The 25,339-nt window shown below is 48.7% G+C and overlaps 1 protein-coding gene across 1 annotated transcript; it reads right to left on the bottom strand.

The window, feature by feature from the left end:
• Positions 1 to 18,414: 18,414 nt before the first annotated feature.
• LOC108304342 (NUT family member 2G-like) lies at positions 18,415 to 25,091 on the bottom strand. The gene is made up of 8 exons (XM_017528499.2): positions 24,989 to 25,091; positions 24,088 to 24,781; positions 22,154 to 22,282; positions 21,028 to 21,167; positions 20,273 to 20,562; positions 19,664 to 19,780; positions 19,130 to 19,356; positions 18,415 to 18,976 (listed from the first exon to the last, which is right to left on the bottom strand). Exons 1-8 carry the CDS (start codon positions 25,089 to 25,091, stop codon positions 18,415 to 18,417), a joined length of 2,262 nt encoding a protein of 753 aa, XP_017383988.2.
• Positions 25,092 to 25,339: the final 248 nt, after the last annotated feature.

Genomic DNA, 25,339 nt, shown 5'->3' with positions numbered 1-25,339 from the left:
TCTGCCTGCCTTGGCCTCCCAAAGTGCTGGGCTTACAGGCATTAGCCACCACGCCTGGCCTGCACAAGCTTTATAGTGAATTGGCCTCATCTTTTCTACAAAACTTTCTCTGGGGAAAGGAAACTTACTCTGGGGAGTTGTATAATGTGAAAATTTTAAGTAATGAGGGAAGAACGAGCTATGTAAATACATGTAATAAACTTGTAGCATATATAAAGTTTTCTTGACCTTTATCTTACAAGAATAAGATATTTTAGTATGAATTTGCTGAATGTAAGAGCGTGGACTGTTTTTTAGGCACTATGGCCTAAGCTTAAAGGTCCAAAATAATTTTTTAAAAAGTTTGCCCTTGTGCTGAAGTGCCAGTGTATATATATTATACTTGATTTGGTTGTAAACTATATTTCAAAGTAAATCCTAGTGTAATAAGTTTTAGAACTAAAAAGGCCTCAGCTGCTGAAACCCTATTTGTAGGAAATACGAAATGCAGTATATAACTATTTTTTTTTCCTTCTCTAAGCCCAACGATGAACTACTAAAGGGTCTCTCTAATCTTAAAGGTTCCCTTTGGCTTTCACCAAATCTTATAACCTATGATACAAAAATAGTTTAGTGTATGGTGCCAGTGGTGTTTGTTTTGCATTTGGTCAAGAATAAGTGCAACCCAGGGCACCACTTATGCAAAAGATGTAAACTCCTGCATAACAGAATACCTTGGTAGAATGTTTTAACAACCTTAAGGGTAAATGCTACATAAGAATCAACCCAATAGCAAGCTAAAAGAAAAAAGTATGTGGGTAAATCTAACAATTCTCATTGTAACAAAAAGCTGGTTCTTTGAAATGATAAAATTCATAGATCATTAGTGAGATTAACCAAGTAAAGAAGAGAGAAGATCCGGTGGCTCAAGCCTGTAATCCCAGCACTTTGGGAGGCCGAGGCGGGTGGATCACGAGGTCAAGAGATCAAGACCATCCTGGTCAACAAGGTGAAACCTCGTCTCTACTAAAAATACAAAAATTAGCTGGGCATGATGGTGCATGCCTGTAGTCCCAGCTACTCGGGAGGCTGAGGCTGGAGAATTGCTTGAACCCAGGGGGTGGAGGTTGCGGTGAGCCGAGATCGTGCCATTGCACTCCAGCCTGGGCAAAAAAAAAAAAAAAAAGAAGAGAGAAGATCCAAATAAGTTCAATTAGAAATGAAACAAGAGATATTACAACTGATATCGCAAAAATACAAAAGATCCTTAAAGGCTACCGCGAACACCTTTATATGCGGAAACTAGCAAACCTAGAGGAAATGGATAAATTCCTGGAAATATACAGCCCTCCTAGATGAAATCAGGAAGAAATAGAAACCTGGAACAGACCAATAACAAGCAGTGAGATTGAAGGAGTAATAAAAAAAGAATTGCCAACAAAAAAAAGTCCAGGACCAGATGGATTCACAGATGAATTCTAGCAGAAGTTCAAAGAATTGGTATTAATCCTACTGAAACTATTTCAAAAGAGAGAGAAAGAGGAAATCCTCCCCAGATCATTCTATGAAGCCAGTATCCCCCCACTACTAAAACCAGGAAAGGATATAAGAAAAAAAGAAAACTACAGACCAATATCCCTGATGATATAGATGCAAAAATACTCAACAAAATACTAGCTAACTGAATCCAAAATATTCAAAAGATAATACATTATGATCAAGTGAGTTTCATCCCAGTGATGGAGGGATGGTTTAACATATGCAAGTCAATAAATGTGACAGATTGCATAAACAGAATTAAAAACAAAAACCATATGATCATCTCAATCGATGTAGAAAAAGCACTTGATAAAATCCAGCATCACTTTATGATAAAAACCTTCAACAAAATAGGCACAGAAGGGACTTACCTGAAAGTAGTAAAAGCTGTATAGGACAAACCCACAAGTAACATCATATTGAATAGGGGAAAGTTGAAAGCATTCCCCTGGAGAACTGGAGCAACATATAGATGCCCTCTCTCATTACTTCTATTCAACATAGTACTGTAAATCCTGGGCAGAGTAATTAGAGAACAGAAAGACATGAAAGGCATCCAAATTGGAAAAGGGGAAGTAAAAATCACCGATGATAATTATATACTTAGAAAACCCTAAAGACTCATCCTGGCTGACTCACTTTTCCGACTCAGCCTGCCTGCACCCAGGTGAATAAACAGCCATGTTGCTCACACGAAGCCTGTTTGGGGTGTCTCTTTATTCAGAGCATGCATTTTTAACAATTGCTAGGGTAGGCACGGTGGCTCACGTCTTTAATCTCAGCACTTTGGGAGGCCAAGGTGGGCAGATCACCTGAGGTCAGGAGTTTGAGACCAGCCTGGCCAGCATGGCAAGACCCGATCTCTACTAAAAATACAAAAAAGTAGCTGGGTCTGGTGGTATGTGCCTGTAATCCCAGCTATTCAGGAGGCTGAGGAGAATTGCTTGAATTCAGGAGAATTGCTTGAATCCAGAAGGCAGAGGTTGCAGTGAGCCGAGATTGAGCCAGTGCCCTGCAGCCTGGGTAACAAAGTGAGACTTTGTTGAAAAAAAAAAAAAAAAAAAAGACTCATCCCAAAAGTCCCTAGATCTAATAAACAAATTCAATAAAGTCTCAGGATACACAATCCATGTGTACAAATCAGTAGTACTACTATACACCAACAATGACCAAGCTGAAAATCAAATCAAATCAAGAACTCAATCCCTTTCACCACAGCTGCAAAAATAAAATACTCAGGAATATACTTAACCAAGAAGGAGAGAGATCTCTACAAGGAAAACTACAAAATACTGCTGAAAGAAATCATAGATGACAGAAACAAATGGAAACACATCCCATGCTCATGGATGGGAAAAATAAATATTGTGAAAATGACCATGCTGCCCAAAGCAATCTACATTACACATTCAATGCAATTCCCACCAAAATAGCACCATCATTCTTCACAGAACTAGGAAAAACAATCCTGAAATTCATTTGGAACCAAAAAAGAGCCTGCATAACCAAAGCAATACTAAGCAAAAAGAACAAATTTGGAGGTATCATGTTACCTGACTTCAAGTCATACTACAAGGCTATAGTTATTAAAACAGCATGGTACTGGTATAAAAGTAGGTAGGTACACCAATGAAACAGAATATAGAACCAAGAAATAAAGCCAAATACTTACGGCCAATTAATCTTTGCCAAACATACAAAAATATAAATTGAAGAACTCTATTCAATAAATGGTGCTGGGAAAACTGGCAAGCCACATGTAGAAGAATGAAACTGGATCCCCATCTCTCACCTTACACAAAAATCAACTCGAGATGGTCAAAGACTTTGTATTAGCCTGTTCTCACATTGCTATAAAGAAATACCTGATACTGGGTAACTTACAAAGAGAAGAGGTTGGCTCACTTTTCCACAGGCTTTAGAGGAGGCATGATGCCCGTATCTGCTTGGCTTCTGAGGAGGCCTCAGGAAACGTTGAATCATAGCAGAAGGCAAAGGGGAAGCAGGCACAGGCATGCCTTATGTGACTGGAGCAGGAAGAAGAGAGAAAGAGAGTGTGGGGAGGTGCCACATGCTTTTAAACCACCAGATCTCCTGAGAACTTTATCGTGAAAACAGCACCAAGGGTATGGCGCTAACCCATTTGTGAGAATGTTGCCCACATGATTCAGTCACCCTTCACCAGGCCCCACCTCCAACACTGGGGATTACAATTTAACATGAGATTTAGTGGGGACGTGGAAACGGATCTAAACAATATCAGACTTAAATCTAAGACCTGAAACTATAATAATTCTAGAAGATAACAATGGAAAAATTCTTCTGGACATTGGCTTAGGCAAAGAATTCATGACTAAGACCCCATAAGCAAATTCAACAAAAACAAAGATAAATGGGACCTAATGAAACTAAAAAGCTTCTGCACAGCAAAAGAAATAGTCAGCAGAGTAAACAGACAACTCACAGAGTGGGAGAAAATATTTGCAAACTACATCCAGTAAAGTTCTAGTATCCAGATCTATAAGGAATTCAAACGAATCAGGAAAAAAAACCAAAACAATCTCATCAAAAAGTGGGCAAAGGACATAAACATTTCTCAGAAGAAAATACACAAATGGCCAAAAAACGTGAAAAAATGCTTAACATCATGGATCATCAGGGAAATGCAAATTAAAACCACAGTGAGATGCCACTTTACTCCTATAAGAATGGCCATAATTAAAAAGCCAAAAAACAATAGATGTTGGTGTGGATGTGGTGAAAAAGACAAGGGGATATTTTACACTGCTGGTGAGAATGTAAATTAGTACAACTATGGAACTGTTTTCCATAGTTGTACTAATTTACATTCCCACCAGCAGTGTAAAAGCATTCCCTTTTCATCACATCCTTAAAGAACTTAAAGAACTAAATGTAGAACTGCCATAAGATTCAGCAATCCCACTACTTGGTATCTACCCAAAGGAAAACAAGTCATTATATGAAAAAGACACATGCACATGCCGCACAATTCACAGTCGCAAAGACAGGGAACCAATCTAAGTGCCCATCAACCAATGAGTGGATAAAGAAAACATGGTACATATACACCATGGAATACTACTCAGCCCTGAAAAGGAATGAAATAATGTCTTTTGCAGCCACTTGGATGGAGCTGGAGGCCATTATTCTATATGAAGTAACTCAGGAATGGAAAACCAAATATTGTATGTTTTCACTTATAAGTAGGAGCTAAACTATGAGGATGCAAAGGGACAAGAATGATAAAATAAACTTTGGGGACTCAGTGGGGAAGGTTGCGGTGGGGGGGTGAGGGATAAAAGACTATACATTGGGTATAGTGTGTATACTGCTCGGGGGATGGGTGCACTAAAATCTCAGAAACCACCGCAAAAGAATTTATTCACATAACCAAAACCACATATACCCCCAAAACAATTGAAATTAAAAAAAAAATTTTAAATTCTGATTGTTAATGCCCTATTTTCTTATTTGGCACATTTTTTGATGTCCATAAGCAGACAGCCAAGTTGTATTTCTCCAAATAAATTCAGATGAAATAGTATTGCCCGTTAAATATTGATATCCTAAAGAAAGGTTTACATAGCACTTAGTGTACATAATGTAAATTTGAAGCATAAAATTAAAAAAATAAAATGTTCTCCCCTCCTTTCAAAAAAGTTTTAAAATATAATTGTACCAAGACCTTCATCTGCAGATTCAGTAATAAAAGTTATTGAGATTTAGGAAAAATTTGAAATATTGAAATGTAATTTAATCTGTATTAACTAGTTTCCTAAATATTAAACCATCACAGATAACCAAATTTTAATATTTATTTTAATAATGAAAGACTATTTTATGTCACTGATCACTGTAAATATGTGTGGGAATTCTTTGTAATTTTACCTTGAGGCTAGTTTTTCTTTTGATTTTACAGATCACTTAAAACATACATACACATGGACAGACATGTACACAGACAAGCACACACAAACACTTGCACATATGCACACACGTGCACATTCATGTAACACGTGCACACATACGGACATGTACAGACACGCACATGGGTGCACATGCCGGGCAGTGTGAAGATGATAGATTATTTCAACATCTCTTCTATCAAGACAATACCAACTGTTATGTCAATCCAGGAATTCATGGGACAATTTCTAAAGGCAAAAATTTAGGCATGGTGGCTCATGCCTGGAGTCCCAACACTTTAGGAGCTGAAATGGGAGGATTGCTTGAGGCCAGGAGTTTGAGACCAGCCTGGGCAACACAGTGAGACCCCCTACGCTATAAAAAAGTCAGCTGGAAGTGGTGGCGCCCACCTGTAGTCATAGCTGCACAGGAGGCTGAAACGTGAGGATCTCTTGAGCCTAGGAGTTAGAGGCTGCAGCGTGCTACGATCACACCATTCCACTGCAGCCTCGGTGACAGAGAGAGACGATATCTCAATTTTTTTTTTGTTTGACAGGGTCTCACTCTGTCACTCAGACTGGAGTGCAGTGGCGTGATTGAACTCGGCTCACCTCTGCCTCCCAGGCTCAAGCGATTCTCCAGCCTTAGCCTCCTCAGTAGCTGAGATTACAGGCACTCACCACTACTGCCTGGCTAATTTTTGTATTTTTAGTAGAGACCAGGTTTTACTATGTTGGCCAGACTGGTGTTGAACTCTGGACCTCAAATGATCCACCCGCCTCTGACTCCCAAAGCGCTGAGATTACAGGCCTGAGCCACCACGCCCAGCTCCCCCCCAATTTTTTTTTAACAATTAGCATTTTTAGATTTTGGGGAGTTCCTTTCAAAATTCAAATTTTTAAGTAATAATGCACTTATTAAGCTTCTGTATTTATCAACCTCGATTTCTTTTGCAGTGACTTTCCATTATGAAAGATGAAGGTTTAGCTGATTGAGGCTGCTTTCCTTCTTCCTCTTAATTTGTTGTGCTTATATTATCATAGTTTTCTATAAGTTAACTAGATTCAAAATATTCTTGAATTTGAATTTCTTGTTCTGTAAACTTAGACTGCAGTAATTGCCACACCAGGATGTGAATGAGGGTCTTAGCACCCCTAGCCTTCCCTCTTCCCCGCCCCCCAGCTTCTGTATCCTATGTTCTTCCAGTTAGACACGTATTTACTTTTTAGTGATAGATTTTTCATTTTTACAGCTGGTATTTTTTACATGCTACAGAATTCACACACTGTCAGTAAATCTATAGAGTTGTGTAACCATCACTGCAATCTAGCTTTAGAATATTTCCATCAGTCCAGTATACATTTATTTCTCTATTGCTAAAGTAAATATCATTTAATCCAGTCCTCTAACTATATTTGAGTTTTCCGGGTTACATCTATAAATTGATGGAATATGTAACACCACAGTCCTATTAATACGTTGTCTTGAAACATGTCCAGAGTTAAGCTAAAGGCACAGAATTAATGAGAAAGCATTCTATTGAAAGTATCGATCAACAGCGTGAAATTAGACTTCAACGGCTGCAGCCTGTTACCCGCTAAGGAGAGGTTGTATGAGGACTCACGAGGACGTGTTGTTGAGGTTAGGACGAAATGTTTGGCTAAATTCCCATGAGACCACCACGCTGGCCTGAGATGGAAAGCGAGGCTCGGGTCCACCCCTGTCCCGGCCCCCCGCCTTCCCCCCAACTCCCCGCCCTTGCGATCCCAGCAATCTTTTTGGCAGTCGGGTGGTGTCAAAGCAGACGTCTGCTCTGCGCCTGCGTCGCCGTATTTTTGTGAGCGAGCTGCTTTTGTCAGCGCCGCCTCCCTGCAGCATGTCCGCAAGCCCACGTGGAGTCGCCGAGACGCTGCACCGCCGCTCCTGCAGCCTCACGCCCAGCGCGCGGCGCGCCCAGGATCGCAGCGCCTTCGTCTCCTTCCCGCCCCCCTCCGCCCTCCCGCCTGCGAGCGCGCGGCGCCCGGGAGGTGCGGGGTGACCAGGGGGCGCCCCTGTACTCCTGAGCCAACCTAGACGGCGGCCTTCCAGTTTCTGCCGCAGCGTTTCCAGCCTCTCGAGCCCCTGCCGCTCCGCAGCCAGCCCAGCGCATCCTCCCCCGGGGTGGCGCGCACTCCCGCAGCTCTGCCCGCAGTCGCTTGGCGTCCTTCTGCCCCTGGCGGGCGCTCTTAACCAACCTCCCTTCACTTCCCCTGCCGGGCGGGCCTCTCAATTCCGCCTCCTGTGCTCGGTCCGACCCCTCTGCCTGTGGCGCCCAGAGGCGCTGCGCCCGCCCCCTCGCCCGCGCCTCCTCCCGCCACCACGCCTCCTCCCGCCTGGAGCTTCCAGGACCCTGCTGCGGGCCCCCGCGTCTCCCGCCAGGCAGTCTCTCCGCCTCCGTCTCCTGCAGCCCAGCTCCGCCTCATTCTCCACTCCTCGCGCAGAACCCTGGACGTTCTGTCCGCGGTCGCCGCCTGGGGGTCCTCCCCGTCAGGCAGGCAGGAGCCAGGCTCCACCAGGTCACAGAGCTGCCCTTGCCGAGCCCCAAAGGCCTGGTTGACCTTGGCCACCGGCGTGGCTTTCCTCCATCCTGACTCTGGGGCTGCTGCCTCCTGCCAGCGCTGTCTTCTCTTGGTTTCAGGGCCCGCACTGCCTTTGCCGTAAGGCCTCATGGCCCGACCTCTGGCCTCCAGGCCCCAGGATCTGTCCCTGCACACCGGCCCCTGCCCAGGCCTCCTGCGTCAGCTCGGGGCACCTCCATCCTTGTAGTTGTTCAGACCTGCAGTGACCTCTGAGTTCTCTCTCCCTCTGTTTTCACATCCCACCCTCCAGCAGCGCCCTTCTTAAGACAAAAGTAGATTCCAACCTCCTCTCCTCCCCCACGGTGCTGCCCGCCAGTTCCCGCTGCCTCTAGGGTGTCCTTGCTTCCCCTCCTGGGCCTGCCCATCCTTGTAATGTGGAGTGTGTGCTCCCCATGGCTTCCGTCTTGGAAAAGACCAACATCAGGACGCTGCCTAGGAGGCCGCCTGCCCCACGACCTTTCAACCCATGTCCACCTACTCCCACCCTCCACCCAGTGATCGTGGCACCACCCTCCCCCCACCCTTCAAACCTGCCTCCAGTTCCCCGTCAGGGCCTTTGCACCAGTTAGTCCCTGTCTTAGCTCACAGTGCCTTAACGGAATCCACAGACAGGGCAGCTTAAACAACAGAATGCATTTCTCACAGCTTTGGAGCCTGGAAGTCCAAGATCAAGGCTCCTATAGATTCCATGGCTGGTGAGGCTTCTCTTCTTGGCTTGCAGACGGCTTCCTTCTGGCTGTGTCCTCTCATGGGGGAGACGGGGATAGAGAGAGGGAGGGGGGGAGAGAGAGAGAGAGAGAACGGGAGAGTAGAGAGTGATATCCCTGGTGCTTCTTCCTGTTCCTATAAGGACACAATTCTATTGGATCGAGGCCCCCCTATGACCTCACTTAACGTTTATTACCTCCTTATAGGTTCGGTCTCCAAACACAGTCACACTGGGGGTTAGAGCTTCAACATACAAATTTTGGGGGGACACAGTTTAGTCCATAACTGTCCCTCTGCTCGGGTGGCTCTCCCTTGAATATCTGCAAGGCTGACCCCTTGAACTAGGAGTCCTCTTTACTACAACCACCTGGAGTTGGGGAAGTAGCCATTATGGAGGACAAATTAGGCTGCTATTGTCGGTGGATGATGGGTGGTGTAAAACAGGCAAAACCAACAACAGAATAAAGAGCCCAGATGGCCACAAGTACAGTCACCATTTGTAGCAGGAGGTGGACATTGGTGCATCCACTGTACACCACATTTCCAAGGATGCTGCATTCATTCCCAAGTGAGCTGCCAGACCAAAATACAGATGGTTCTGATTTAAACACCCATGGTGAAGCAGTGAGCAGATACACCTTGTGAGAAGGAGGAAGGTTAAGAAGCTTTGAAAGGAGGACTTCTGTAGACAGGCATGTGCTATTAAGCCCCTCCTCCTGCCTTGTCAAGGGCTTGGGTAGGGGTAGCTTGTGTTCCTGCCTCAGGCCCCGTGAAGTTCAGCTCAACTGAACCTCTAGAGTTTGGGGGATGCAATGGCTGGGGGGTAACTCCTGCCCAGGGAAACACAGAGGGCAGAACAGATGGGCTCACAAACTGCTCCTTGGTGGAAAGGTGTAGGAATTCACTCAGGGTGGTAGAAAAAATATTAAGGGAAAAATAGTAGAGAAAGTTACAGAATATAGTCTCAAATCCTTTTGGAAGGCCTAAGGGTTTTTTCATAGTTTTAGTAGAAGTTTCAACTGAAGGCAGCCTAAATCCCCCTTATATTTAGTTAATAAGTAAAGCAAATAGCTAAGGTATGTGGAGGAGTTTACCTAACTAACTTGTTTACTCATGTAGTCTTATAACTAAGCTTTCAGCTAGATGGCCCTCTTCAGGGGAGGTTGACCAAAGATTTTATCCACTAATAGTGTTTGCTTTAGGCATCAGACCCTGTGTTTTAATCTTCAACATCTAGTAGTGTTGACTCAAGCCTTTGTCAATTAAACTTTACTAAATAAATGCGAGTCTCACTAGCTGGGGAGAGCTGGCAGTTGCAGCCGTTCATAGCACTCTCCAAGGTGCCTGTAAGCTGCTCAGTCCCTCAGCCAAACTAGCAAAACAAAATATCTGTGTGTCAGTGTACTTTATTCATCTGTTGCTGAGTCAGGCTCTGCAGGATAGACCCCTGCAGGTAGTGACCCCAACAGTAATGCCCAACGTAAGGCAATCCCAACAGGGAGGTGTCTGAGTAGGTGTTTCCAGGCCCCAGTATGAGCCAGCTTACTTCTGGATCTGTGTGAATGGCATCTCTTTTCTCTTCGCTTCATTCCTCCACCTGCTGAATCCCAGAGGACAAGGAGCACTGTTGGCAAGTGAGCAGAGAAGGAACCAGGAAGAGAAAAGGACCACATGAGCCCTTTCCAAAAGCACTGCTTTGGAGAATGAGTTATGTACAAGTTGCACCTATTTTAAGTGTGCAGTTGCTAAGTTTTGATGAATATGCATACTCATGTAATCACCACCACAGAGGAAATTCAGAATGTTTCCATCACACCAGAAAGCTTCCTGGTCCTCTGCTGTCATACAGGACACCCAGAGGCCCCCACATGTTGTTACTAAGGTGTGCAAAATGCCGTTGCCTCCCTCTAATTTCAGTGTGCTCTCCTTGTTTTACTTTATCCAGGTCAAAAGAAACCTTGGGGCTGGAGGGCATGAGCAGCTTTTGAGAAGACCTCAGTCCTCCTGCCTTATTTTCCTCCCCTGAGGCTCCAAGGACCTTCCTGGGACTTGTGTATTCTTTGCAGGAAGGCAACACGTTGGGTTATTTACCATGAGTCCCACAGCCTGGCTCTGAACTTGGTGCTTGGAGTGAAACTCAAACTAAGGTACGGACTATTCCATATACCTTAGAAAGTGACCCCAGCAAGTGTGAGAAAAACACTGTAAAGTCACTGTGTTTAAGAGCTGCAAAACCTTGAGAGCCAATTTTGTCTCTCCAGTGGATACTATTGACGTATTTACTTAATTCACTAAACAATAAATAATGACGGAGAATCTACTTCGTGTTGGGTGCTGTTTTAAACATGTGTGATCAAGTGGCGAGCAGATACACCTGGTGCCTTCTTTTTTCACTTTAGGGGACTAAACTCTCTCCTCTCAAATTTGCATGTTGAAGCTCTAACCCCAGTGTAGCTGCATTTGGAGACAGAACCTAAAATTCACATGTTGAAACTCTAACCCCTTTTATGAAGCTCATAGTCTGATGAGGTTATTGATAGTAAAAAAACGTCCATAGATATTGTCAGTTTCCCCCTCACGTTCAGTGGCTTAAATCCATCACCATTTTATTGTTGTCTATGATTCTGTGCATCATCTGGGCTGAAAGGGCCTTCCAGGCTGGGTCAGCTTGTGTGGTCTCTGCTGAGCTCTCTCCTCCGTCCCTGGTCAGTTAAGGGGTGGGCTGGTGCTGGTTGATGGAGGATGGCCTCACACATGTGTCTGCCCATCAGCAGGTCTTCCGCCAGGGAGCCTTAGCTCTTCTGAACATGACCTTCCAGCATTCAGAAAGCTGATTAGGACTTGGTGGTCTTGGGTTTCCTGTGATAGCAAGAGAGCAGACCCTGACTGTTACGTATAAAATTTTTCTTTTTGGTGCCGCAAAGAAAAATTAGTACTGGGACAAAGGATCTCTCAGCCAAGCAATTCTTTTAATTTCCTGCAGAAAGGGTACTCCCACTAGCAATCTTGTCATGAGATTACAACGAACAAAGAAAAACAGGTATATTTATTTCTTACGCATTTGGAGTTGTCCTTACTGCTGTGTCTGATCTCCGTTGGCTGGAGCCAGACCTCACAGTCTAAACTAAAACCCGATTGGCTAATAACTTGAAACTTTTCTAAACAGGTAAAAGCAATGGAGAGCAAAAAGGAAAGTCTAAATAAGGAAGGGGCATAGGCTGCGAGCTGGGACATGCCTGTGAGCACGTCCAGCACAGATGGTTAAAGTATAAGGACATAGAATGTTATATGTGAATTAGAATTACAAACAAACCCAAACTCTAGTAGGTTTGTATATTGTAGTGGTATGGGCAGAGTCATCCTGAAACTATTTTATATACATTATGGGATTGAGCAAATGAGTACATGTGTCTGTGTTGTTGGGAGCCAGGGTTCTCACTGTGGAAGAAAAGTCCTACAAATGAGGAATGGGGCAGAGAAAAAGAATCCTGTGAGGATGGACTAGAATTGGAAGTATTGGTGTGAACTTTTGATTCCTAAGATGCGTATGTGTGTCCATGCATGTTTATGTGCACATGCATCTTTGTGTGCATGTATATGTGTGTGTATACACACATATGTATTTTCTAGGTCTGTCCACTGAAAACACTGAGAAGCGCGGACACAGCAGTAGCAGTGAGCACAGGCAGTATCCAGATCTTATACCACCACTTCCCAGTAATGAAAGTCAGGATGACCTGAAGAAGGGGCTGCTTCCAGGACTAGGATTCGATGATCCCAGAATACCTTGTCAGGCCAAAAGGCAAATGCTAAAAAAAAAAAAAACCAAAAAAACAAAAAAAGAAAGATGGAATATCCCGCTAGGACAGAAGAGTCAGTCTGAAGGAACTCCCACCCATTGGCCAAATCTGGGACAATTGGGGTATCAATCTAATCGAGTACACTAATGACGTACAAAGCATGGGGGAAAAAAATCTTATGAGTCTAAACCAACAGTAAATACATAAATAAGTGAAGTCTATTCTTACAGTAGGATGCCATGGGCCAGTGGGTCAGTTCACATTTCCCTCCTAATGTTAACATCTTACACAACCGTGGTACATTTGCCAGAGCTAATAAACTAACATTGGGACAATACTATCAACTGAACTGCAGACTTGATTTGCGTTTTCCACTAGGTTTTCACTCTTCCCCTTCTTCTGATCTAGATTCAGTCAAGGATCCCATGTGGCATTTAGTGGTCACATCTCTTTAGTCTCCTCCAATCTGTAAGTCTGTCAGTCTGTGTCTTTCATGACCTTGACACTTGAAGGGAACTGGCCGGGGCCTTTACATAGTGTCTTGATTTGGACTTGCCTGATGTTTTCTTATTAGATTGGCACTGCCAACTATTTGTAAGAATATCACAGAGGTGAGTGTCTTCACTGTATCTTATCAAGGGGTACATGATACCAATGTGACTTTTCTGGTGATGCTGACCTTGATTACTCGGTGCAGGTGAAGTCTGACAGGTTTTGCCAACATAAAGTTATCATTTTTTTCTTTCCATACTCTTATTTTTAGAAGTAGTCACCACACCTAGCCCATATGCCAAGGGAGGGAAATTAAGCCGTATCTCCTGGAGAAAGGATTATTAAAGAATTTGTGAACACAATATTAAAACCACCTTAGAAATTAACAAGTATTTGACTCGGCGTGGTGGCTCATGCCTGTAATCCCAATACTTTGGGAGGCTGCGGCAGGCAGATCACTTGAGGTCAGGAGTTCAAGACCAGCCTGGCCAACGTGGTAAACTTTGTCTCTATTAAAAATACAAAAATTAGCCAGATGTGGTGGTGCACGCCTGTGGTACCAGCTACTTGGGAGGCTGAGACAGGAGAATTGGTTGAACCCAGGAGACAGAAGCTGCAGTGAGCTGAGATCGCACCACTGCACTACAGCCTGGGTGACAGAGAAAGTCTCTGTTTCAAAAAAGAAAGAAAGAATGAAAGAAGAAAAGAAAGGAAAGAGAGAAAGAGAAAAAGAAATTTACAGGAAGACAATTTTAAGATACATAAATATTTTTTTTTTTTTTTTTTGACACAGGATAGCGTCTTGCTGTTTTACCAAGGCTGGGGTATTGGGGCACAATCCCGGCCCACTGCAGCCTCTACCTCCCCGGCTCAAGCAATCTTCCCACCTCAGCCTCCCAAGTAGTTAGGACTACAGACGTGCACCGCCACCACACCTGGCTAATTTTTTTTTAAATATAGAGATGGGGTCTCCCTGTGTTGCCCAGGGTGATCTTAAACTCCAGGGCACAATCGATCCTCTCACCTCAGCCTCCCAAATTATTAGGTCACAGGTGTGAGCCACAGCACCCCACTAAATACCTCTTCTTCATGTTTTGTCCTTTAATTTTAGCATTCATTGATGGATCTTGCCTCCAGCAACTTAATTACCATAGTGTTCTTAAGTTGATTTTTATTCCTTAAATTTTCTCCATTTTTTTGGAATTGCTCTGTAATGAAGATATGTCTGTTCTCTCCTGTTATTTATTTATTTATTTTTTGAGACAGAGTCTTGCTCTTGCTGCTCAGGCTGGAGTGCAATGGTGTGATCTCGGCTCACTGCAACCTCCGCCTGCCAGGTTCAAGTGATTCTCCTTCCTCAGCCTCCCAAGTAGCTGGGATTACAGGCATGCGCCACCACGCCCGGCTAATTTTGTATTTTTAGTAGAGATGGGGTTTCACCATGTTGGCCAGGATGGTCTTGATCTCTTGACCTCATAATCTGCCCACCTTGGCCTCCCAAAGTGCAGGGATTGCAGGCATGCGCCACCATGCCCGGCCCTCTCCATTATTTCTATGTTTAGTCATTTATTTGCATCACTATGGACTCATGGCGGCTTATTTTATTCATTGGGTTATAATTTAATATTATTTGTTACTCAGATTTTTCCAGCTTTAGCGGTTGAGAACGACCCTTAATTTCTATACTACAAGATGTTCCAAGTTCATCTTGCATTTTCCCTGTCCTAGCCCTGGAACGGGCCTTCCCTGGCTTCTTTTATTAAAGAATGATATTTAGAATCTAAGGTGTAGACACTAGCTATGCTTCTGGACCCCTGAGGGACAGAGGTAGGAAACAGTTGTGTATTACTGACCCATGTACACATATCTATTTCTGTAAACATCTATCTACACACATACCTATTTCTGTAAACATCTACCTTCCTGTATTAATCATGAATTCATACTCTCTTCAGCTTTAACGGCGCAGGATTCACTCTAGCCTTGTCCTGCACATTTAATCTGTAGCTTATTTTTCTGATAGAACCTTTCATCCCTTTTCCATTCACTCTTTTAGAGGTTTTCTTTTGTAACAGCTTCATAAAAACATAGTTCACATGCCAGGCAATTTGCCCATGTAAAATGTGCAATTCAGTAGTTTTTAGTGTAGTCACAGAGTTGTGTAACTGTTACAAAATCAGTTTTAGAAATTTTTATCATTCCAAAAGAAACTGTGTTCTTCATCCATCACCTTCCATTTCCCTCAGACACCGCAGCCCTTGGCAACCACTATTTCTATCTGTAGGTCTGCTTATTCTGGATAGTTCATAGAAATTGAATTGTTCAGCATTTTTGACCATTCACGTTGGATGTCTTCTATACAAGCGCTGCTGTAAGTGGAAATGTTCCTCTTACAGTCGTTCCTGCTGACTTTCCCTGAACCTGGGAAGATGATCAGGTTTTCAGATGTATACCACCAGCTTGGTTTCAGGTATTCATCAGGTTTGAACATGTAGGTTGTTTCGGGCTCATTTATGTAGAATCATGAACTCGTAAAGAAGCGGCTTCACACTAACATTTAAGACCCTGTTAGTAACAGATTTGACAACAACAGCAATTTATAGTCATTGCAAAAGTGACATAATTAATGTTTGTAAGTTTCTACTCAAACAGCCTCCTTTTTGTCCAAGCCAAGTCTTGAAAAAACATTATTTAGTTTGGCCTTGGACGATCAATTGTCTTTTTCTTGATTTTTATGAGGATCCTCTCCAACTGATTCTAAAGCACCTCTCCAAATAGAAGAAGAGATACCAGACTGTGCACAGCCTGATTTGCTCTGTCAGTAAATGTAAATCAGTCCTATCTGGCCCCATTGTTGTAAGCAAGCTAAGGCTTTTGCTCTCCACTTGCTAAGAGTCCTGTTGACAGGGTCAGCCAAGAAAAACCTGCACACGAAGTAATGGAGCCCAGTATCTCTGATTGTTTCAGGGGAGCTGTGCGTGTCAGTCAGTACATGGTTGAGAGAAGGTGTTATTTGAGATACTGCTAGTTCACAACCAAAATGTTGACATAAAAACAGTTCCTAGATGTCAGACTCCTACAAGGCTCACATATGATAATATCACCTTGAAGCGAGACTTGAACCCAGGAGGGGTACAGCCAGAGTAAACTTGGTGAAATTTTAAGTTTATTTTCCAGCTGTGTTGGAATTGCTATAGCAAAATATGTCTATGGTTACAACAGAAATGTCCAGCAAAAACAAAAAACAAAAAAACAAAACCTTTTTCCCTCTTCAATTACTTATTATGATTAGCTATTTCTTTAAGTCAAATGTCATTAGCAAGATGTTTATTTATATGCCTTTATAGAAGCATTATCTTTTTTAGCTAAGCTGTTGTCATATTTCCAAAGATTGTGGTAATACCAGTGCATACCTTAAAAAAATTAGACCATATATACACAATGCAATATTATACCGCCTTACAAAAGGAGGAATCCTCTCCTTTTGATAACATGGATGAACCTGGAGGACATTATGTTAAATGAAATAAGCCAGACAGACAAATATGGCATGATCTCACACGTGGCATCTTAAAAAGTCGAACACGTATAAATTGAGAGTAGAATTGTGGTTACCAGGGACTGGGGGTGGGGTTTTAGAGAGATATTGGTAAAAGGCTACACAATTTCAGTTAGATACGAGGAAAAAGTTTAAGAGACGTAATGTACGATAACTAGAATACAGTTATGCATTGCTTGACGGTGGGGATACATTCTGGGAAATGCTTCATAATGTGATTTTGTCATTGTGGGAACATCATTGAGTGTACTTATGTAAACCTAGATAGTATATAGTTAAAAAAAGAAAAAAAGGCTGAGCACTGTGGCTCACGCCTGTAATCCCAGCACTTTGGGGTGCTGAGGTAGGTGGATCACAAGGTCAGGAGTTCAAGACCAGCCAGGCCAAGATGGTGAATCCCTGACTGTACTAAAAACTACAAAAATTAGCTGGGCGTGGTGGCAGGCACCTGTTATCCCAGCTACTCAGGAGACTGAGGCAGGAGAATCGCTTGAACCCAGGCAGCAGAGGTTGCAGTGAGCCAAGATTGTACCCCACTACACTCCAGCCTGGGTGACAGAGTGAAACTCTGTCTCAAAAAAGAAAAAAAAGGGGGAGATGATAATCTTATGGGACAACTGTCATCTATGTGGTCCCTTCAGCGAACACCTGGCCCCTGACTCCCAGGGCACTTCCCAGACAGCCAGTGGCACATCCCAGGCAGCCCCTGCTCTGCCCTTGAGGTCTGTGCCTGGCAGAAGGGTGGCTGACCTTTGACCCCTCTCGGCCTGGGTCCCAGGTCTCCCTGGCCCTGGGACCAGCAGACACACCCCACCCTGCACCTGGCAGGCTGGCCATGCTTGTGCCCATTGGTGATGGTGGGTTGGGAAGGAACTGTTTCAGATACCAATGTAAATCTGTGTCTGCATCAATTGCACACAAGAGTTCAGTCATCATATGGGAAGGGAATCATAGCTGTGGGGGGCTCCATGCAGGACCCCCAGGGCCTGAGGCCAGTCCCTGTGGCCACAGCTAGGAGCATCTGCTTCCGCCAGTTGGACAAGAAGCTGGCAGAGGGACTTCTCCTGCTCCCCACCCACTGTCGTATCCCAGACACACCGGTGTGGATGGACGCCTCGACATCTCCCCTCAGCCCAGGGCCCAAGCTCTTCCTGATGAGGGTTAAGCAGGAGCGGCCGCCTCTCCCTGTGTCCATGTTGTAGGCAGCGGCCTTCTCCTCGGCTCCCACGGGGCAGAACAAGAGCCGGCCAGCCCTCTCCATCCCAGGATTTTCCAGGGATGCTGATAACTGAAGCAGGTGGGGCCTTGTGAGTGGATGGTGGGAGGGATCAGGGCTTCCTCAGCATCCGTCAGTCCCTGGAACATCTGAAGGGGCAGCCTATACCTCAGGAATGAGTGGGACTGGCCCCCGTGGGTCCTCAGTGCTTGGCATCTCCCGGTCCCTCTGCTTTCCCTCACAGACCCCCTCCACTGAGCAGCACAGCCCTGAGGACAGAGGCAGCAGCCCGGAGAGCATTCCCAACACAACTATATTTATTTATATTAACACAGGAGACCCCCAAGGCATTGCTCCCCACCTCCTACCCCCTCCCCCTAGGCCCTCCCTTCCCATTCAGCCACCCTCTTCCTCCCCAACTCTCTCCCTCCCCTCCCTTCCCCACTCTCCAAAGCTAATGACCAGCAAGATCAGCACTGGGGGAGGTCTTTGCTTTGGGTCATCCAGTGCTGTGAGGGTCCGAGAGTTAAGAGCCCCACCCTTGAGGATTGGCACCAGAGAGCCTGCCCTGTCCCCCTACTGGCTGCGGTGCTGCTTTTTCTTCCTCTTAGACAGCAAGGGATCACCCTTTCGCTTTTGAGACTGTGAGGGGCCACCCAGCCCCCAAGCCAGGGATTGCGCCCCAGAGACTCTGAGCCCAGGCCCTAGGTGGGGCGTCTGTTCAGCAGGGGATGGGCCTCCGAAGAGAGCTCGCTTCTTGGACTTGGTGGCAGGAGTGGGTGCTGGGCTGAGGCCTCTTCTCTTTGCAGATTGGGACTGAAGAGCTCCCTGGGGTCCCCGCCCTTCTGGGCTGAGAAGGCCCGAGGCAGGGACAGGGCTCTGGGACAGCTTCCAGGGCCGCAGCCTGTAGTTGGTACCCACGACAGTAACCATACCAGGGATTTCCCTCTCCTCCTCACTTGACCCCTTAGACAGACTGGGTGACTCCTTCACAGGAGAGGCTCCAGGGAGAACCCAGGTGTCCTTGGTCCCCACGCCAGGGTAGGTGGGTCTATGTTCCTGGGGAGGAGAGTATGTCCGGGCAGCCCTCAGCCTGCGGGAATCCAGTCTCTCCAAAAGCACCACAGGGTTTTTGGACCTGGCCATCCCAGTGCACATTCTGCCTCGTCCCTGAGGGTCCCAGGAAGCCTTCCGGGGGGTGGGTCTGTGGTCCTGGGGAGGAGAGTTTGGCCGGGCAGCCCTCAGCTTGTGGGAATCCAGACTCTCCAAAAGCATAACAGGGTTTTTGGACCTGGCCATGCCAGTGCGTGCTCTGCCTCGTCCCTGAGGGTCCCGGGCAGCTGTCTGGGGTGGGCAGGTTTCCATGCTGACCCCTTGCTGGGGGCCAGGGACATCTCTCTCTGCTCCTTGGCACACTGCAGACTTAAAGGAGATTGAGTCCAAGTGGGCGGTGCCATGACTAGGGGCTGCCCTCGCACACCGTTCCTCCTTCAAGGATAGGCGGCGCTTCTCCGCTACCTGCGGGAGGAAAGGGGGCACTTACTAGCGCTGCTCCAAGTGTGAGCAGGGCCCAGGGTGGTGGAGACCAGGGCACTTGGGCGGCAGGCAGGGAAGCCTGAGGCAGCTGGACTTCCTGTTGCATCCTGACTCCCCTCCCTGGCTCCTCTCCATCCTGCTCCATCTGAACCTGCACCTTCCCACCTCGGAGTGGCTCCCCAAGAAGTTAAGCATCCCCCACAGAGTGGAATAGACAATCAGGTGGGGCTTGGGTGCCGGGTCCCTACTGCCCCCGGGGTACCTGGATTCCCTACCCTCCCTGCTCTACCTGGGCAAGGGTGAGTCCTTCCTCCTGCTCCAGCTCCTGGCTTAGGGCCAAGAAATCCATGTGTGGATCTGGGGAAAGCAATTCTTCCAGGAATCGGGGGTGGATGACGGCTTCCACCTGGAAACAGAAGGAAGACGTCGTGAGCTTCCTGGGCAGGGAGTAACCTGGAGCCAAGGACACCTGGAGGAGATGCAGAAAGCAGCGAGCGCCCCGTCCCCACCCTTCTGGAGCTGTCTCATACCATGGCGACCACCAGCTCCACACACAGACCACAGACCTAGTAGCATACACACATGCAGACAGAGACACACAAACCGCAGACAGAGACACACAAACCACACACAGACACACACACAGACCACATACGACACAGGAAAATACACAGACACAAATAACATACATACACCACACTCACACCCACATAGACACATAGTAACAAATCACAGAGACAAACACACAGACACACAATCACTTACACAGACACTCAATTCCATGGAAACACAAACATCCACCCCCTGTGGAGTAGCTAAGGAACAGAGCTTAATTCCAGGGACCTGTGAGTGCCACGCCCCAGAATCCTGCAGACCTCAGCACTTGAGGCCAGCCCACCTTGGTGACGAAGTCTTTCTGGGAACACAGATTGTCAATGTAGCTCAGGAGGTCGGGGTCTGAAAGCATCCCGTCCTCTTCCTGCTCCACTTCGCCCTCTTCCCTTCGTCCTGTGAGCTGCTCTGTGGCCCCATCGGGAGGCCCCAGCAGCTCTTCCATGATGTCCACATACTCCTGCACCACTTCAGGGGGTATCTCCTCGGGGGCCTTGGTCTCCGCTGGCTGCTGGGGCCTGGGTGGTGGCAGGCAGGCAGGCGGGGACTTGGGGCCGGCCTTGCTGGGAAGGTACACTGAGGCAGGGAGGGAGGAGGACGGGCGTGGTGAGGGCTGCTCCTCCTGCCTGCACCACACAGGGGAGGGCAGGGCTCGGGGACATGAACTGGGTCCCAGCTGGGTCAGGACCACCTGAACCACAGTGCCCCAGAGGAGACGCCGCAGGAGGGGCACATCTAACAGCATCCTTTGGGAGGAAGTTTGGAGCCACTGATAAGCTGAGTGCTCTACCCGCTCATCCCTGTTCCTGGGCGGACTGTATGTTGACTTTTGGAATGGGGAGGGGAGAGTAGCTAGGAAATGTGACCAGGTGAATACCCACTTCATGACCACGGGCCGCCCAGCTCCCCGGGTCCCCTGAGCTGTCTTGTTGGAAGGAACAAATCCCTCTCTTGAAGGGAGGCATGGGGTGTGGGGTCAGTGGCCTCCCTTGGCCCTTCTGGGCTTTGCTGTGGCTCCTGTGGGAATGTGGGAAGCCGTACCTGGCTGCTTGGCCACCTCAGGGGCTGATGGTCCTTGAAGTTCAAGCCTCGGCGGGGCTGGAGGAGGCAGGCACTGGGGCCCCTTCATCCACTGCGACTTCTGAATCTGCATCTCCTCCTCAGCCTCAAACTCCAGGAACCTGGGGCGAAGAAGGTGCAGGCCGTGCTGAGAGGGTCCAGGCCCCCTGCCACCAGGACCAGGCAGCAGCCGATGGCAGGAATGGGAAGGAGTGCCTCGGGCAGGCTGTCCAGGCCCTCCCTAGGGCCCATCCCCCAGTCCCAGGAGGGAGCTCCTCCCAGGGTTCTAGGCTCACTGTCCCTCACCCGGCCCCTGCAGAGCCCATGGCATCAACAGGACTTCCTGACTCAAGTCAGGGCCACGGGGCCCAGGAGGGCACCAGGGGGACCCCTCCTCCAGGCTTCAGCTGGCCAGGGGTGGGGTTTATGGCAGAAGGGGTCAGGGATGTTGCCCAGATGCCAGAGTACTGAGGTTGGGACTGTGAGTCCCTGAAGAATAACCCAGGAAAATGAGGCCTGGGAGACCCCTGGCTGTGGGAATGTGGGAAGGAAAAACTGAGCCCAGAAGACAGGGCCCCTTTCCCCTGAGGCTGCTGTCTGTCTGTCTTAACAGAGGGGGCTGCCCAGGAGCAAAGGCAGGCAGGCCAGAGATGGGTCTCATAGTGTCCTGGATGCAGGTCTCCCCTGACTCAAGGCAGGTTTCTCCAATCCTGGCCAGGCCGGGATGGGTGAAAACCGACTTCTGGTCACTGCTGTGAGGAGAGTGCACCCCGCTCTGTCTATAGTTGCCAGCACCCCTTCTCCCCATCCCCCCAGCTGGAGGTGACCACCTTTGGGCTGTGATGCTGGCTGCTCCCTCCATGACCCCCAGCGTCAGGCAGGGGTTGTCCCCAGGCCAGGCAGGGCGTGGCTTCCCACCAGGGCAGGATAGAGACCCCAGAGCACTCTAGGAGGGAGGAGCAGCTTCCTGAGGGAGCCAGGGGCCCAGGAGGGCCTGTTTGTCCACACCCTCCTCACGCTCCATGCTGAGAAGTCACCGTGGCCACCAGGCCTCTGTCACCCTCTCTCACCCTGCCATGAGGGCTCTGCCCCTGCACCCCAGACTCACTTTCCCGCCATCTCGTAGTAGATCATCCGGTCAAAGTTGCTCGTGTGCTGCCATTCCCGCACGGCCCGCCACAGTCCCTCCTCCAGGGTCATGCTGGGCTTCCGCCGGGCCAGGGATCTGAGAACTGGGCTGTAAGGCGGTGCAGTCAGTCCCAGTCCATAAGCCCATTCTCCATCCCAAGCCCACCTGGTCCCAACACCCCGCCCCTGTCCTCCCCACACATGTCCTGCCATGTGTCCCTGTCTTGTTCTCCCCAGCGTGGGCTCCTCAGCCTCCAGGACACTCCCCCAGGATCAAACATCAACAGAAGCCAGTGGGTGGCCTCTCCGACTGCCCCTCGAGTCCTCATTGTTGACAAGTGAACTCAGTACTTTGGGTGGCACCTGTGTGTCCCTAGCATTCCTGTGCTGAAGTCCTCAGTCCCAGTGTGTCCGTTCTTGAAGTCAATCAGGGTTAGAGCAGGTCATGTGGGTGGGTTCCTGTCATGGCATCTGAGCCCTGATAAGGGCAGGAGGAGACACCAGGGCTCTCCCTCTCAGCCTGGGACTTCCAGCCTCTGGAGCTGGGAGACGTGAATGTGTCCTGATAAAGCACCCAGTCTATAGGATTTGTTATGGCGGAGCCCGATCTGACTGAGACAGCGCGCACACAGAATGACCGGGGAGCGAGGGTTAACATGCAGGTTCTAGGGCCCCAGGACTGACCATTTAACCAGCTTTCTGGGGACTCTGGAGCAAGGTAGCCCCTGGGGACACAGCCTCAGGGTCCTGGAGAGGAACGGAAACCAGAACCAAAGCAGAGCAGTGTCCAAGCTCACTGCATGCGGAGCCTGTGAGCCTGGGGCGGCTCCACTCCCAGAATCAGGGTCCCCAGTGCATCGGGACTCAGCTCCAAGGGAGAATGCAACCAGTCCCAGGATGCAGGGGCGGCAAGATTTTTGGGACAAAGATGGGGCCTCCTTACACCTACACCCTGGGCAGGGGACTTGCCTAGGGAGTGGCCAGTGTATTGCCTGGTGGATGCGCTCAAGCTCCCATGGAGTACGGGTTTGCTCATCAGAGGGGGGACACAGGGTCACAGAGGCACCGCAGGATGGAGAGAGGCGGGACTGGGACTGAATCCACAAACTCTCCCACATGCTGGCGTTGCTACCTCAGTCACCACAGTCCACATGGCCCTGGGCTGCTGGGCTCGTGGTGCACTCAGAGCCATCACTGGAGCCCGTGGCTTTGGGGAGAGCTGTCCAAGGTGGCCTAGTCCTGATAATGATAGCAATAGGGACAGTAATCATAACTGCTGTCATGTGATGTGTCACAGCATGTGCCGGACACTGCTATATGTGTCTTAAGTGAGCTCAAGTCACGTCTTCACCGTCCTCTGAATGAAGCATCATCGTCCCTTTTTCTAGGAGGGATCGAGGGCAAAGCTGCAAATACCTGCCCAGCATGAACCCCAGTGCGGGGTCCGAGACCATCCCCTGTGCAGGCTCCACCACCACTGTGCCAGCTGGACCTCGGCAGAACAGTGGGCGTGTGCCAGGTTCCTGCAGCTCCCACCCCCAGCCCATGTGCTGTGCCCCTAGCCTTCGCCATTCAGGTCAAGGGGAGACACTGGGACACGCTCAAATCCTAAACCCAATCCGTGGCTCATGTCGGACTGGGAACCCTCTCTGACCTGGGTGTTCTGTAAACATTGTCATGAAAATGATTGAAAGTAAGGATTGACTGGACTCACGGGACAGTGAGGGGCAGGTGACATGAGGCCCCTGAGAGTCTGTCCTGAGTGGCAGCCAGATTAGTGTTGCTGAAAATGTGCCCTTCCATAGCTCAACCCATCGCCTTCAAGCTCCCCTGAACAGCGTGACCTCCCGTCCATACAGCAGCCTCTTTACGGGTGAGCTGTGGGACGAGCTCCGGTGCCCCGAGGACACTCACATGAAGAAGCAGGAAAGCGCTTCCGTGTCCGGACTCTGGGGAAGGTGCCTCCGGGCCAGGGGCTTGTAGCGCTGCCAGAGTCGGAAGTTCTCATACACGCTCTTGGGGTTGCAGGAGTCGTCCGTGGGGGCCTTGGCCTGGGAGGGAGCCAGGCTGCCCTCTCCATGAGCCCCTTGTGACCATGGCCCAGCATTCCCTGGGGCCATCATGGGGGCCAGCTGGGGAGCCAGTGGTGCTGGAGGAGGAAGGCCCTGGGACCAGCCTCCCTCGCAGGCCTGGGTGCCCCCAAAGACCTGGGCAGCCATAGCGGGCACCACAGGGGCAGCTGCCACGGGTCGGGGAGGTGGACATGCGACGCCCTGGCAGAGGGTGCCTGGAGCCTGCCAGACGAGGGGGGCCTGAGTTAGGACCAAGGTCTGTGCCTGAGGAGCCTTCACAGGCCCCACTTCTGTCCTCATCTGGACAAGGACGTTGGAAGCCCCAACCCAATTCGGGCCTCGGCCATCCTGTCCTGCCACCAGAGGGGTCCTGGGGAAGGCAGACAGCACCGGAGGGCCGCCTGGAGGAACCACTGCAGTCACGAGGAGCGGCCCGTGTGCTGGGCCGGGAGCAGGTGTAGGAAAGGGCAGAGCCGTGAACACTGGCATGGAGGTGCCAGGGTTCTCGGTCACGCCTGGTCCCAGCACTGGGCATGCTGTGGAGACAAAGGAAAGAGGTGAATGAGCTGGGGTCTGCAGGTCTGCAGTAGTCACTGGGAATCAGAGGGGTGTCCCAATCAGAGACGTGTGACAGGGAAACTGCAGCTTGCAAGTGTCCCTGTGTGTGCATCGGATGCTCTGTTCCTCCACGGGAGGGTCGCCTCACTAGAGAGCCTGGCCCTGGCTCCTCTAGACTCCCTGACCCCTGTCTGCCAAGAAGCAACAGCCAAGCCTTCGCTGCCTCTGATGGTCTCCCTCGGGCGTCCCTGGAAGACCTGCCAGCCTTACAGGCATCTCCCAAGCCATGGGTCAGGGATGAATCTCTCACTGGCTTGGAGGCCCTCAGCATGCTCAGCAGCAGGTGAGGGGCCTCCCCCAGGGCAGTGCTCTGCACTCAGAAGGCCTATAGGAAGCCAGAAGGTTCCTAATATTATGGCCCCATCTCCTCTTCAGTCTTCCTTTTCCTGAAGCTCTTGTAAAGCCCTTTCTTTCCTAACTCAACACAACAAAAGAAAGCCACTGGATAGACGGGGTGTGGTGGTTCACGCCTGTAA

Source organism: Cebus imitator, unplaced genomic scaffold (assembly GCF_001604975.1).
Source record: "Cebus imitator isolate Cc_AM_T3 unplaced genomic scaffold, Cebus_imitator-1.0 Scaffold53, whole genome shotgun sequence".
NCBI classification, from domain to species: Eukaryota; Metazoa; Chordata; class Mammalia; order Primates; family Cebidae; genus Cebus; species Cebus imitator.
This window is presented reverse-complemented; position numbering and strand designations above follow the sequence as displayed.